Raw genomic sequence first — 15,000 nt, forward strand, 5'->3', positions numbered from 1 at the left:
CTTTTGAGGGACTTGATGAGTTATAGCAGGATGGAAATGTTTCAGTTTAAAAAGCCCTTCATGACTCATTCACCTCTCCGCTCAGCTCAAATGTTTGGTTAAGAGGCAGCAAGAACATGAGTGAAAGAAGCTTTTCACCAAACTGAGAGAAGTTTTTTTTTTTTCTAGTAATTCAGTGACCTGTGTAAATTAGGTAGAGCATATACGAATAGCAAAGACCACCAAAAAAGAGCTGATACCTTGGCCTCCCACGACATGCCAGCCAGAGATATACCCAGGAGAACAATGATCGTACAGACACCGATGATCCTCACGTCATTGATGGGATCGACCATCTCAGCGTCGTAATCCTGTTATGACATGTTATGACATGTTATGACATGTTACATTCGCAAAAATGTCGCTACACTTCCACAGAGCATCTGATACCATGTTCATAGCATCAGCTGCATGATTCCAGTCTCTTCAGCTGATGAGTAAATACATCTGCCATAATAGTACAGTCTAACATATAGATGTACAATGTCATCTCATCAGAAAATATACATATAATGATAATGCATAGAAAGAAAGAAAGAAAGAAAGAAAGAAAGAAAGAAAGAAAGAAAGAAAGGGGCAAACTGAGAGACAGGTAAAGTTTTATTTGTGAGTGTCTTACCTTGAGCAGATCTCTGACAGTCTCAGCAAATCCCACTGTGTTGAGGGCACAGGCCAGAGCATTGGCGAAGGCAAACAACATTCCAATGGGAGCTCCCAATTCAGGGCCCAGTGTACGAGAGATCATGAAGTAGGCGCCCCCTAGTGTACAGGAGGAATATTGGCAATGTTAAAAATGAGTGGTGGAACAAACACAAAAACAAAAGATGTTTTAATATCATTCTATACGCATTTTTCCATACAGTGTTATATTCATTTACCATGTATATATAAAATGACATTTCACTTATTTGCAGTGATTCTGTGATGTTTTGTAGTTTTAGCCAGCTTTCTTTAATCACAGTTTTAAATGTTCTGGACTCTGACTAACCTTGTCCAATCAGTGAACACAAAACTTCTTGACTGGGGAAAGGTCAAATGCAAACGCCTACCTGAGTAGACTTTTCCATTGGTGGAAATGGCAGACACAGACGTGGCAGTGATTGTTGTAATGAAGACCGACATGAAGATGATTACCCAGGTCAGAACTAAGGGCAGAGAGGTCAAAGGTCAACAATGACTTTTAACACATCCACTGCAAATTTCTTTACATTGAAGATTTGATAGCAGTGTGGAGCTTGCTGGATTTTAGATCATAACACACAAAAGCATTTCAGTATAGCATCTGCTCAAAAGAAGCAAACCATGAATAGAAGGAAAAAACAACATAACTAGTTGAGCACTTCAAAGATATATAAAAATAAACTGAGGTAAGTATAAGACAAAGTAGTTTGTGAGAATGTTAAAAATGTGGGTCATAAACATGATCTCCGCACCCCCCCCCCCCCCCCCCCCCCCCCCCCCCCCCCCCCCCCAAAAAAGTTTTATTTTTCTGTTTTATTTTTCCCGCTTCCCACTTCTATGAAGAAATTCTTATTAAAGATGCACAGCTGGGTGTCTGGAGAACTCCAGAGAAGAGTGGAGAAACCACTCACTTATTCCTGCCTGAGAGGTAATCCATGAAAGACGGAGGAACAGAATGACTCCCCAGATGTTGAGCATGCAGCGAACCTGCAACACACAAAAAAAGCCCTCCTTACTGCGAGTATGGGTCTGTCAGTGCGTTAATCTGTGTGTAACTCTGACCCCGTGATTGACAGCGCGGTTCTGTCATTGTCTCAGCCTCTTACCATGACTCCCAGAAACCAGCCGAAACGAACAGGCTCCTCTTTGGGTTTGCCCGGATCCTCCAGCTCAGGGGGCGGGGGAAGACCCCAACTCTCCGAGCCTTCTGTCTGACCTCCTACCACGATCCCCTCCTGAACACACACACACACACACACACACACACAAAGATTTACTTTACATTTTTAAGCAAGTGGAGTTCAGCAATTGTATTTTTCCACCATGTTCTCCAGATTATTAAATGTGTTTGTGTGTGAGAGAGAGAAAGAGAGAGAGGGAGAGAGAGACAGAGAGAGAGAGAGAGAGAGAGAGAGAGAGAGAGAGAGAGAAACCCTAAGACCTACATTGTTGGCTTTGCGGAGGATCTCCAGCGAAGGTCTGCTGTGTCGTAGTCGGCCCGTTATCGTGTCGTTGGCGTAGAAGTCCAGCTGCGGCATGGCATCGATGGTGCTATAGATGGAAGGTCGTCTGTTGTCCCTCATGGACATCCCATAATCTATGTCCCCCGTCTCCATGGCAATATCGGTAGACAGCGTGGGATTCCTGGAGCCATTCTGTCCGATTACGATCTCTCTGAGTCTGGAGAGCATTCTGATCACGTCTGTGGTTGTCACTGTCCGTAGATGCTTCTCAGAGCCAAGAACTTTCGTTCAGAAGAAAGAACAGCAGCTTTGTGGTGTCCGCAAAATAATAACTTATTCCAGTTATGAATTTTCACTCAGACTGATTTTCATACATCAAATTCTTCGACAAGACTTGTCAAGATTGAGAAGTGGCTTTTGAGAAGTGCTAAAATGCAGACACCAGGATCATCTTGCCAGATGCGTTAAGTATTTAAGAAAGCAAACTGAAAAGACTGTTCTAACTTATGAGTAGTTTACTCTAATGAAGAAACATCAAAATCTTAAAGACAGAAGTGTGTGCCCCACAAAGAAGAAGATCCGTGTGCATCACCAGCAGTGTGTCTGCCTTTTATACCTTTGTATATGCCCCTTGCAGAAATACACACACACATACACACACACGCGCGCGCGCGCACACACACACACATGCACATGCACATATATAAACACATGCAGGTTACACACCCATAGGGGGCATTTCTGCGTATTGTTTTTTTCAAAGCCTCCTCTTTTTTAGGCAACACTCCTGTCCTTAAATGGTAAGAACGTCCTGTCATGGTTTGAGTCAAGAGTACTTCTACCACAATATCACAAAGTTACTACGGGAGAAGTCATGACTAAACTTGTACTGATACATGTACCGTTAAAAAAAAGAAAAAAAAAGAAAAGGAGAGAGAGAAAAAGAAAAAGAAGAAGAAGCTGATAACCCTTTTTGCTTTTTCTTTTAACTTTGGATCATTACATGATGAGGCTGATTTTATGATTGACAGGTTTCAAAAACATGTGAAAATACATATTACTGTGGCTGACTTATTGAATATTACTCCCATTAAACTGTGATGTCACAGGAGAAATTTTGAGAAATTAAAAGAAGTTCTAAATGCTTTATTGTTTTATGTATCTGCATGTTGCCATTTTCTCCCTGAGGATTCTGTGTGTCAATGTGTACTGTAAAAGCCTCACTGAAAATAAATAAATAAATACAGTGGGCTATTTTTTTTTTCCAGAGAGTTCAGAGTGTAAGAGACAACTCACACTGCCACCATGACTCGCTATTTAGGAAATAAGTTTTTGCCTCTTTTCAGCCAATCAGGATTCAGTATTCAAGATCTAGGTTTTCACGGACCTTCGGCTTCCGTTTTTACTTTGCATGGTGACCATAACTTCTGTGAAGTAATTTTATTGTAACACAGGTGACCAAAACATTGACAATCCATAAAAAGCATGCTGTTTTTCCATAAAAACAGTGTTTTCACCAAAAGCTCTTAAAACATAAGAAATGTTCAGACAGATCTTTGTTTCTCTCTCTCTCAAATGTTACTCTAATCCTAGATGACTAAAACAAACTTAACTGAATTTAGTAAAGAACTCATGAAGAACTTCACACCCAGGTATAGTGCAAAACATAATTGATTGTACTAAAGGAGAAACATTAAAAGTGAGTATAATTATTTAAAAGTCATTAAATGTCATATATTCTGCAAACAATGTTCATATTAATTATGCAAAATCAGTGCAGAAGATAAATCTCCAGAAGATCTACTGATCATCATTACCCTACTCTGAGCGTATGTAACTGAGAACGCGGCAAAAGACAGCGATACCATCTCAAGTTAGCCGCACGGGATCTGAAACCCAACGGTTTATGAGCCTCAGCTGTCAATACAAGAATCACAGTTGGATAAACTGAAGAAAAAGAAAAAAAAGAAAAGAATAAAAGATGGCAGTCGCCGCCGTGTAGGTGTCGTGATTACTTTTGTGGAAAGTACAAGCGGGCACGACGAGACGCTTTATGGAAAATGAAGCAATGAACTGATGAACAACGAATTATCCGGAACGATATGAGGACAGCAGGAAAAAGAAAAAAAAAGGCAGAGTTGTTTATTCTTTCCACAGTGCCAGCATGTCCACGTCAACTGTGGATGGTGGCTGATGATGGTACCGGGAGAGCGGGGTCGAGAAATACGGCTATTTGTTTAACGTATCAGGGTACTCAGCTGGATTCTCCATGCACAGAAGACGGTGTTGAAGAACGACTGCAGGCAGAGAGATCAGCAAAACAGAAGTACAAGCATTTCCAGCCGGCGACTGAAATTCATATGAAATATACATTTTAAATAAAGTTACGTTAAGCCACTTCCCTGGTACAAGCAAATGGAATTTTGAGTGATAAAGTGGCAGCTTATTTTGGAAATACATTTAAAGATAAATATAAAATGTCTCGAGCCTATGATGATATGATTTGCCCCTCTTTCTTATATCACTGATCACTTTGAGTTGGTAAGTAAACCACAGGCACCAGAACTGTAGTTCAAGTTCCAAATGTAACAATAAGTGAAAAATCAAGTTTGTTGTATATAGAGATGCTGTACACACAAATAAAGCTATGTATACAAAATAACAATGCTGGTTATTCACTGAAGAAAACAGAAATGTCGATTGAAAAAAAAAAAAAAAATCTTATGATTTTGTTTTGGTCCTGTACGTGCAGGAATGAATGTAAATAACATAAAATATATAAATAAATAATATCAATGTTATTAAAGATCTAAGTGACCTCCAAATGATCTGGGATGTATTTCATTTTGTATTTAACTGACTCAATTACAACAACAAAATCCTCACTCAATGATAATATGACCATAATATGACATACAATAATTTTAAAATAATCAACATTGTTATAAAAAATAATTGTTTTAATCACTTAAATAACTGTAAGTCTCTATTCACACAGCAAAACCTCCTTGGCTTTAAGTAGAAGAATCCCATGTGATAAGATCATGTCTCTAATCCTTCCTGTTTAGAAATAGCAGTAAAACAGGTAGTAGCGTTGTCATACATTTCTGTGTTTGTTTCCAGCTTTAGGAAGTTGATATCAATTCTCTGATCACATCTAGTCCCTTTAAAGAATAGGAAATGAGAACGTTTAATTTTAGGAATGTGTTACTTTGTTCATTTCCTTTTAACTGTTATTCCAGTAGAATCTAGTTTTGTTTGTGCCCTTTTTTGCAGGTTTGTGCATCTTTGCCAAGGAAACAAAAATCTTAGTATCAGTATCGTTGATTTTATGCAGGCTTTCAATACATCTTTTAGACAATGTGTGAAACGTTTAGGAGGGCCCTGTTTATTCACTGTCTTTAGAAAGTGATGAAGCTGCTTTGTTTCTGATGGTAGAAAGCGAAGTCATATGTCTATAGGGTGGTGTTCACTGACAGGAGAAGATGAGTACATTCTGCTGGCTGCCTCGTTTAAGAAGAACCAGGCAGAGGAAGCCACAGTTCAGGGTGTTCAGCCAGGCCGTGTGGACAGCAATGGGAAAGACTCCTAGGAACACAGGAACACACACATACAAGAGAATGTACACACACATACACACACACACACACGCACACTCAAGCACATTTGCACACAAACACACACACACACACACACAGACATACACAAACACTCACACGCACACACAGACATGCACGCACAGGTACACACACACAAAGGTAATCAAACAGCCAGAGTCATAATTTTACACTGCACCTCTCTCCATGGACTGAGGCAATTTGAGGACACTGTTTTCAAGTTTTCACCGAATCTTAAACTTATATTCAAAACATCTCACAGTGAGCAGAGGTACAGAGATCTATGTTGACATTAAAAGCAGAGTGTCATGTGTAGACCATCTGCACCTCATTTCACTCAGTCTCACTGATCTCTCTGAATGCACTGAGGAAAAGGAGAGATGGAGAGAAGAAAGGAAGAAATATTACATATTCTGCATAACGCTTTCTTGAATAATACAATGCACTATTGCCCTACATTCAATAACTAAAACAAAGCCCGGAGTTTGTTTTCGATGCATTATTAAATTAATGAGCATTATTCATGTAACTGCATTTCTAATGACTTAACTGAAGCAAAATCATTTATTTGTGTCTAAACTATCATCACCAATTAGATAAAACAAAACCTACATTGTATTTCTCTGTTTCATTACTTTTTTTTAATCCAAAATTCTAAAAAAAAAAAAAAAATCCAGATTATCGACATGAGTGGTGCTCTTGCTGATACAATCTGCCCACAGAATACAGCACCATTCAGAATAAAGATCATTTTAAGGTTGCGTATCTGATTACTTGTTTTTTGAAACTGCACTATTACATGACTACCTATTCTCCCAATGTGTTGTTCCCAATGTCTTCTCTCAAAGTTTACAGTGAAACTGACAGCCCTGTCACTTACTCCTACTGCCTTGATATTTAGGAAACAGACTCTTCCCTGTTACCAGAAAACAATCCCGGTACAGCATCCTGAACATGGTAGCGTTCCGACTTCCCCCTTTCCCTGAAGGACGGACGCCTCAGAGAACTGTTGATATCACAATTGAATCCTTCAGAATCAAACACACTGACAAGACACAAAGTACACATTGTTTTTCCACGGATGTTTTTACACAATCACAATAAAACTGTTCAAATAGCAGTAAAAACGATGATTAAACTTACATTGCAACAGTGTCTTTGATGCATTCTCAGAAGCCTTAGATACTTTCAAGGAATTTCTTTGAATCTTTATTAAGACTTGCATGTCATCGCAGATTATGTGTCATGTGCTTACATTTGTGCCAAAAAAAACACAGTAAATAAAGTCTGGCACTTTCATATGTACTATAATATACCGTTTTATTGGCAAGGTTCAGTTTAGGCCACGCTGCAGTGCAAGTTTATACTGTCTACTGCATAGATGTTGGATGCTATTTTAGTCTTTTGCTACTGTCTTGCAAAACGTGTGGAGTGTATTGAGTTTCCTGCATGAATATGACAGAGCAGAGCACAAATGCACATGGGAGACTTTCACTTCACCTGAAATGAAGGCATCACACATTCAGGTATCGAACAGGTATCGAACATCAGGTATCGAACAGGTATAACCTATATTCCAAGTATGTCCTTTTCTACAGGTTACAGTTTTATTGTAAGTGGACTTTTAACATCATTCAGAAGAATTGCAATGAGACTATAGTATAATACTTTTAAACATTTGTGAGTTTTAAACATTTTGGAACGGGACAGAAATGAAACATTAAACAATGCAATATTCAAAAGAAGTATTATTGGATAATATTCCAGTATTTTAAACACGTGTGGATTTTGTACGTTTTGAAATGAGGAGGAAACAAAACAATTCAGTAATAAAAGGAAAGGCATCACACACCTATTTCTGCAGTATGGAGCCAGATACAGCAATAAAACTATACTGACAAAGGCTGTTCACTGACAAAGCCTCTGTGTTTATTACAGTTCTTGAAACAAAATGATTCATCCCTAAAATAGGCTTGTAACAAAATATATCAGCAGGCTAACAGGGGGGAAAAAATGTAACAAGCATTTCCGCCTTGATGGGCTCGGTCAAGAGATTTGTTTAACGTCATTTAACGTACACATCCATGAGCAAATGTCATGACTGGCAATAATTCTCTTTTTACGTCTCAGCTCTGACCTCTAGTGGTGGCATGTGGAACTTTCTGCCAGTGTAATTGCCAGACGGTGTCTGACATGAGGGCACTCAGCAGGTGGTAGAAACGCAGAATTACAGTAGGGGAGGTGCCTGTAACCTGCATAAGTTCTTCATCCTTGTGAAAAATAAAACATCCCAAACAGGATGCCAGTACAATCATGAATTTACAGTTAGACTAATACTGAAACGTATTCTGTTAGCCATTTGTCATTTCGTTACTCCATGCTAATCGGTAGCAATCGCCATTCCTTTCTTTACCCTCTTGAATTGTTCATTTTGTTTGTTTTGTTTTGGCTTGGGGCGGCACGGTGGCACAGTGGGTAGCCTCAAAGCAGGTTCTGGATTTGATTCCCGGCTGGGCGGCCTGGCTCCTTTCTGTGTGAAGTTTGCATGCTCTCCCCGTGTCTGTGTGGGTTTCCTCCCACAGTCCAAAGATATGTAAGTCAGGCGAACTGGAGATACTAAATTGCCTGTAGGTGTGGATGTGTTTGTCTATGTGTCTGCCCTGCGATGGACTGGTGACCTGTCCAGGGTATTTCCCCACCTTTTGCCCAATGAGTCGGGGGGGGGGGGGGGGGGGGGATAGGCTCCAGCGACCCCCAGCAACCCAAATTAGGATAAGCGGCTCAGGAATGAATATTTTGTTTGTTTGTTTCCCTAAAATTGTGGGTTTGTCAGAATTACGTTGTGATTTGAAAGAAATGTTCTCTCTTTTAGCCTGCTCACCCAATTTATTTTTTGCCATTTATGTTTTCTTTAGCATAATACATCATAGACACATTAGCACATGATGGATATTACAGACATATAGGCTCGATCAACGTTCCATATGTTTTTTGTTTTTTTTTTAAAACAGGGAAGACAGTGTTTCCAACTGCATCCCATGGCAAACTTTAGAAACTTGATGGACCAGTGCTTTTCAGTCTGTTTCTCAGGGATCCCCTGTCATGCTGCTGTTGTTTCAGCCCAGCACTAGCATGCCTGATCCCAATGATCAGCTAGTTACAAAAAAAAACAAAAAAACACTTTGATTACCTCAGTCATCCTCGATAATGTGGATAATGCTTGTAGCCACTTCATCAGTGATTACAGTGAGATGCCAATGGTTTGGAATCTGCCTAAAAATGAAGAACAAATGACCACAGCTTATGAACACCTTTCTCCAGACAGCAGCAACACTGCTGGAGATAGGGTAACTCTGGAGTTGGAGAAGGTGATGAGGTAACCATCACAGCACCTCTGTGGGTTTCTTGGTCTCAGCCCTCAAATTGCTAAAGTCTGTGATTGTGTTCTTCTTACACATGTTAACAAGTTTCAAAATCCAAAAGAGCTTGTTGTAAATAAAAAAAAAAATAAAGCATTACCGAAGCATTATACATACCTAAATAGATGTTTGTGTCTCAGTTTTATGAAGGATTTGACTTAATGAGGCTTGACTTAATGTCCGATCAAGATGTAATAAGTTCACAAAAATCACACCTCGGCTGAGTCTCTCAGTCATATATTTGAAGACATAAGATACTCAGGGATAACATAAGATATAACTAACAACAGTAAAAGACATTTCAGATATCCTAAAAGTGAAGTGAGTTTAAGTCTTTAGGAAGAGTTTTCAGTTGACCTACTTTAGAAATGTAGCTTGCAATCCTTATACACGTTACGCATGTAAATACAAATGTCAACCGCATTAATGACTCTGACTGTATACTTGGCTGAGTGCAAGCTTTGCTGTACACTGTATCTGTGCTCAGACAGGCAAACAGATAGGCGAGTACTTTATTATTCCCAGAGAGAAACTGTGTACGACAGACTATAGCTTTGGCCTGATAACTGCTCTCTCAAATTTCAGATTTTCCAGACTATGTTACATTAACTGTCTGATAGGATAATGTAAGACTAGACCAAAAAAGAATACTGAAAAGCTGCTGCTGAGTGAGATTCTACAAACTCCTCTAATCTCATGGTCGCTGACCTGAAGAAAATTGAAAGTCAGGAGTTGACAGAAACACGATCCACTGGCCCTGATACTATAATTAGCTTCTTGTTTATGTCTGGAAATTTGAAGTGTCACACGTGAGAGCTGAGAGGAAGAGAAAGTTGCAGAAAGGTACAGACACAGGGCAAGAAAAGCATTTCTTTCTAGACTTGTTATTGAAAACATCCAAGTTAACCCCTTAAGCCAGTGTTAAGGCCATCCATTAGCATGGAGATAACCAGACGATACTTTCCCATGGAATGGGAGGAACGCTGGCGAAAAGAGAAAGAGAGAAGAAGAAAGGTGATGGAAGAGGGAGGAGAGAAATTTGAAGAAGAAGACAGAAAGCTAAAATATATTGTGGCCTACAACAGTAGCAGAATGGGTTTGAAAGACACAGAGGAGACAAGAAGAGACAGCAAGGGAAAGCAGGAAGAGGACGATTCTGAGACAACAGTGGAAGATCAGGTGAAGATATATTGTAGACATAGCTACCCCACGGAGATCCTCCAGACTCTGGATGATCTAAGGCAGTCATCTCATTTGACTGACCTGACTTTGAGCACTGAAGATGGTCTGCACTTCCAGGCTCACTCCCTTGTCATGGCTGCGGTAAGTTCCACCATCAAACAAATGGTCCAGAATAGTGATGAAGACAGGGAGAGTGCGTTGACCATAGTTATGGGTCCAGAGGTCAGTCGTTCAGGACTGGCTGCAATGCTAGAGTTTGCCTACACCGGGGATATGCCTTCACTGAGCGAGGACAGCCTTGCCCAGATTCAGACAGCTGCTCAAAGTTTGGGTGTTCTCAGAGTTCTGGAGCTCTGCAGGAAGGAAGAGGAGAAAGAGAACAAAAAGGGAGCAGGAGGAGGGGAGGAAAAGAAGAAGAAGGAGAAAATAAGAAAGATCTTTGCTGCAGAGCAGATGAAGATCACCCTTGAGTCTATGAAACAGCTGTGGGCTGAAAGAGTGGGTTGTGACGTGGAACTAGAGGCTGAGGGAAGAAGGTTCCATGGTAAGAGTTCTGGTGTCTTGTTCATGCCTAATGTCTCCAACAAACTTTAAACACACACACACACACACACAATCAAATGAGAAATAGGACATCTATGACAACTATGTTTAAAGAACACATAAGTCATGCTGATGGTGGTATGATTTAATGACTCCTTGTCCATGTAAAGCCCACAGGGTGATCCTTGCGGCCAGCAGTGACTACTTTCGGGGCATGTTCATGAGTGGTATGAGGGAGTCCCAGCAGCAATGTGTGACCCTGCTGATGCTAGGTGCAACTGAGCTAGACGCCCTTCTTCAGTGTTCATACACTGGAAACCTGACCCTGGCCTGGGACTGCATTTTTGAGCTTGCTTGCACCGCCCTCCAGTTTCAGTTTCATTATGCTTTGTCACTGTGCCTGGACTTTTTGCAGAAAGAAATGGACACCGACAACTGCCTGGATGTTATATCTTTTGCTGAAGCTTATGAGATGGGTGAATTGCATGAGCTGGCAGAAGACTTTGTCCTGATGCACTTTCATGAAGTAGCTGCAACTCCCAAGTTCCAGGACCTATCAGCTGAGAAGCTTCTGGATTTCCTGCAACATGACGGCCTCTCAGTACCATCAGAGCTGGCTGCCTTTCGAGCTGCGGTGACCTGGGTTCAGGCTGACCCTCTCGAGAGGATGTCACAAGCCAGAGAACTAATGTCGGGGGTCCGCTTCCCTCTCATGACCTTTCGAGAATTCCGAGAGGTGCGCGCCATTAACCTGCAAATGGAATGCAGCGGAGGGGATGAAGTGGACCTCTACAAGTCAGCTCTGAAACAATTCGGTTTCGGCCACTCCGACTCCGAAATACGTCGACGCGTTCGCCGTCCCAGAGAGGCTCTGGTTCTCGTCGGCGGAGATCAGCTGCATCCAGACGTCGGTCCAAGGCTTCCCAGCAGACAGCTGTGGTTTGTCAATTTGCTTTACAGTGGAACTGGAATGGTGAAAGACATGGAGTGGAGAAAGTTAGGAGAAATGCCAGACCACGCAAGGTTCAGACATGGAGTGGGAGTCCTGGAAGACAAACTCTATGTGGTTGGGGGTTGTCATTTCTATGCTAAGACAGACACAATGAAATCTGTATACAGGTAAGAGTTGCTCATCTGGGTCTATATAATACTTTCTTACAGCTATTGGAGTATCAGTTTCATTCATACATGTGGTTGATGGCTAATCACCTTCCTTCTGTTTTGCTGTTACACATATTCACTCCATCACAAACGGATACAGGTACACACCTGTTTCAGACACTTGGGAGAGGTTAGCTGACATGAATGAGCACAGAAGTAATTTCACAGTGGTGGTGAGAGGACACATCCTGTATGCTATAGGAGGAGACAAAGACATCAGCGCCAATCTAGACAGTGTGGAAATGTACTGTCCAGATACTGACTCTTGGAGGTAAGGGAAATAAACAATTAAAGAATGATATTTGAGTGATATTGCCTTTGAAATATTACAGAATATTCTACAAAGAGCAAGCCAATGAGAAAAGCGGGTACAATTAAAAAGATAACAAATACGTGAAAATAATGGCATAATAATCTAGCAGCTTAGCGGTTCACAGGAATTTTGGATCAGATTTGTGTCACCATGAATGATACCTCTGAGTGTCCATCTCTGTTCTTCTGTGTTTTAGATTTGTCTGCCCCCTGGACCAGGCTCTAAGTGGCCATGCTGCTACTGTATGGGGTGGAGAGATTTTCATCTCTGGTGGTTTCAACTGTCACTACCAATGTCTGGTCTCCATGTTCGTGTACCACCCAGAGAATGGAACTAACTACCTGTCAGACATGAATCATGACCGGGCCCAGCACTGCATGGAAAACTTTCGGGGACTTTTCTATGTGGCCGGAGGGGTTTGTAACCTGCGGAAGTTCTACACAGACCAGCTTGCCTGTGAGATTTATAACCCCCTGAATGATTCCTGGAACACCTTCACTCCGCTTCCAATCCCTCATGTTGGGGCGGCATCGGCTATTTTGGAAGAGAAGCTCTATATTCTGGGTGGCTACTGCCAGGAAGATTATAGTGAGTCCAGGCTGGTGCATCGATATGACCCTGCTTTCCAACGATGGGAAAATATGGGGAGAATGCCAGGTCCCACCTCAGATTTACGGGCCTGTCTTCTACACCTGCCAGATCATTTAAGAAAATGAGACAGAAAATGCTCTGAAAATGGTTAATTACACTCATGCTCGTAGGGTCCCAAGTTCGAATCTCAGTATCACTACTGCTTACTTCAGGCATTGCTATGAGTGTAACTGACCTTGTTCTCAGAGGAAGTGGCAGACAGGGTATGCTCCCAGATATTGTGCTTCAGCTACTTCAGCAAGTAGGATCAGTGATGCCCCTGCACAGTTGCAGTTGAATCGAAAAAGAAAGAGAAACAGAAAATAGCATGGGACTCCACTTACATTATGTCCCTGTGGAGACATGTATAGACTGGCAGATGAAAAGACATTATTCGTAGGAAATGACTGCGTCAAACTTGCGTCTTTAAAGTGCGTCTACACCACTCGATTGAGTAACAAAGCGTGAACGTATAGGTGAAGTCGCAGCATCTTTGAAATAAGATTGCCAAAGATATTTTTGCATTTGTGAGCTACAACAAGTTGGTTGCAACCCATTTGTCCAAAATCTTCAAGGAATCGTGCAGATATTTTTTTGTTCACCCAAATCCATCTCTTCCACTTATCAGTGGAAATCCATTTGTTGCACTATGTGTTATTTTGTTCCTTGACAGTAGTACAATTACTCTAAAATTCAGATAGATATTATCTTCAAAGGGATGACACCCGAGAGAGGAAATAAAAAAAAAGAAAACAGAGAAGTAGATATTTCGAATAAGACGTCGCCGCCAGTATGTTATTTCCTTATTTAAAAAAAAAAAAGAAAAAAGTGAATGCATGCATTAGAGACCTGGCTGTGAAACATTCACACATTTGTTCATGTTCTATTCGTCTAACTGAGAGACAAAACCTTACAAACCACAATGTGCCCGAACGACTGAGAAATTGGAGAAATAAGGGCTGCAGTCGGCGACTTTTCTGTCAAAAAAGAGAGTGAAAGGTGACGAGTGTAGATGCTGTTTTGGTTAGTCATCTGGACGCTATTTTTACTGGATTTGTTGTTTTCTTCTTTGTATTGAAGTCTTCGATTCAGTTTTGTTCTTTAAGTGTTGCACACAATTGCCATAACTTTTAAACTTTGCAAACTTTGCACATATGGAATAAAATATGTTTAACACGACCTTTAACTTGACTGATATGCACTGGCACTTAATCCCTACTTTCCATCTCAAAAGGAGAAAAACTTCAACAGTATTTATTCTGCTATTTTTATCTAGCTTATATGCTGCAATATGATGTAAGTTTGTTGTGGTATGTCATGATTCTGTTCATTTTAAAATGAACTCCCTTTTGTCTTGAGCAAGAACAGAACTGTAGGTGTGAAAAAGAGAAAGAGAGAGCTATGTCATCAACATTGGGACAAAACTGTGTTAGACATCAAAGTAAAACAAAAAAGTCATGAATATCATAAAAGCTATATTCATTTTCCATTTCGTATCAGAACTCAGGAGGAATGACATTATTTAAGGAGAATAAGAAGAAGACAAGTAGTAGTAGTAGTAGTAGTAGTAGTAGTAGTAGTAGTAGTAGTAGTACAAGTAACAGTCGTAGTAGTAGTAACAGTGTAATATAAAATGTATAATATGTGATCAGTATATCACAAGCCCGATTCTCTAACCTCTAGACCACAGCTACCCCTAAGTTGTTCACATATCCTTATGACTACCATTTCAGATGGGAGTCCCAAATGCCCACTATAATAACAATGGCAAACACAGCATTAACAAACTTACTGGCAATGTGAGGTGTGATAGGGAGACAAATATTCATCTCTGGGAAAATCACATTTCAGCAATTATGACTTATTGCAAATGACTGTGTAATGCATGTAGTAAAATCAGCATCTACAATTATAATTTGACAATTAGACGTGCTTGAATCATATTATGTTAA

General features: G+C 40.6%; 2 protein-coding genes across 2 annotated transcripts in view; one reads left to right on the plus strand and one right to left on the minus strand.

The window, feature by feature from the left end:
• LOC115816449 (solute carrier family 12 member 3-like) overlaps positions 1–2,411 on the minus strand; it is a 10,174-nt gene extending 7,763 nt beyond the window's left edge. The window contains exons 1-6 of the mRNA XM_030779401.1: positions 2,166–2,411; positions 1,827–1,955; positions 1,632–1,707; positions 1,089–1,184; positions 659–798; positions 240–350 (exon numbers count right to left, since the gene is read on the minus strand). Coding sequence (XP_030635261.1) covers positions 240–350; positions 659–798; positions 1,089–1,184; positions 1,632–1,707; positions 1,827–1,955; positions 2,166–2,411 — 798 coding nt within the window. The remainder of the gene's footprint in view (positions 1–239; positions 351–658; positions 799–1,088; positions 1,185–1,631; positions 1,708–1,826; positions 1,956–2,165) is intronic.
• Positions 2,412–10,158: 7,747 nt separating this feature from the next.
• Positions 10,159–13,134, plus strand: LOC115817458 (kelch-like protein 33). Its single transcript, XM_030780762.1, has 4 exons — positions 10,159–10,945; positions 11,115–12,063; positions 12,206–12,376; positions 12,615–13,134. The coding sequence occupies exons 1-4, from the start codon at positions 10,159–10,161 to the stop codon at positions 13,132–13,134; spliced, it is 2,427 nt and encodes an 808-aa protein (XP_030636622.1).
• Positions 13,135–15,000: the final 1,866 nt, after the last annotated feature.

Source organism: Chanos chanos, chromosome 7, assembly GCF_902362185.1.
Source record: "Chanos chanos chromosome 7, fChaCha1.1, whole genome shotgun sequence".
Lineage (NCBI taxonomy): Eukaryota > Metazoa > Chordata > Actinopteri > Gonorynchiformes > Chanidae > Chanos > Chanos chanos.

What these genes read in the sequence shown, in the direction of transcription:
- LOC115817458 (XM_030780762.1), top strand. Translation starts at nt 10,159, where the DNA reads ATGGAGATAACCAGACGATACTTTCCCATGGAATGGGAGGAACGCTGG. An exon ending in ACAATGAAATCTGTATACAG is followed by an intron (nt 12,064 to 12,205) that starts GTAAGAGTTGCT and finishes AAACGGATACAG; the next exon opens with GTACACACCTGTTTCAGACA. An exon ending in CCAGATACTGACTCTTGGAG is followed by an intron (nt 12,377 to 12,614) that starts GTAAGGGAAATA and finishes TCTGTGTTTTAG; the next exon opens with ATTTGTCTGCCCCCTGGACC.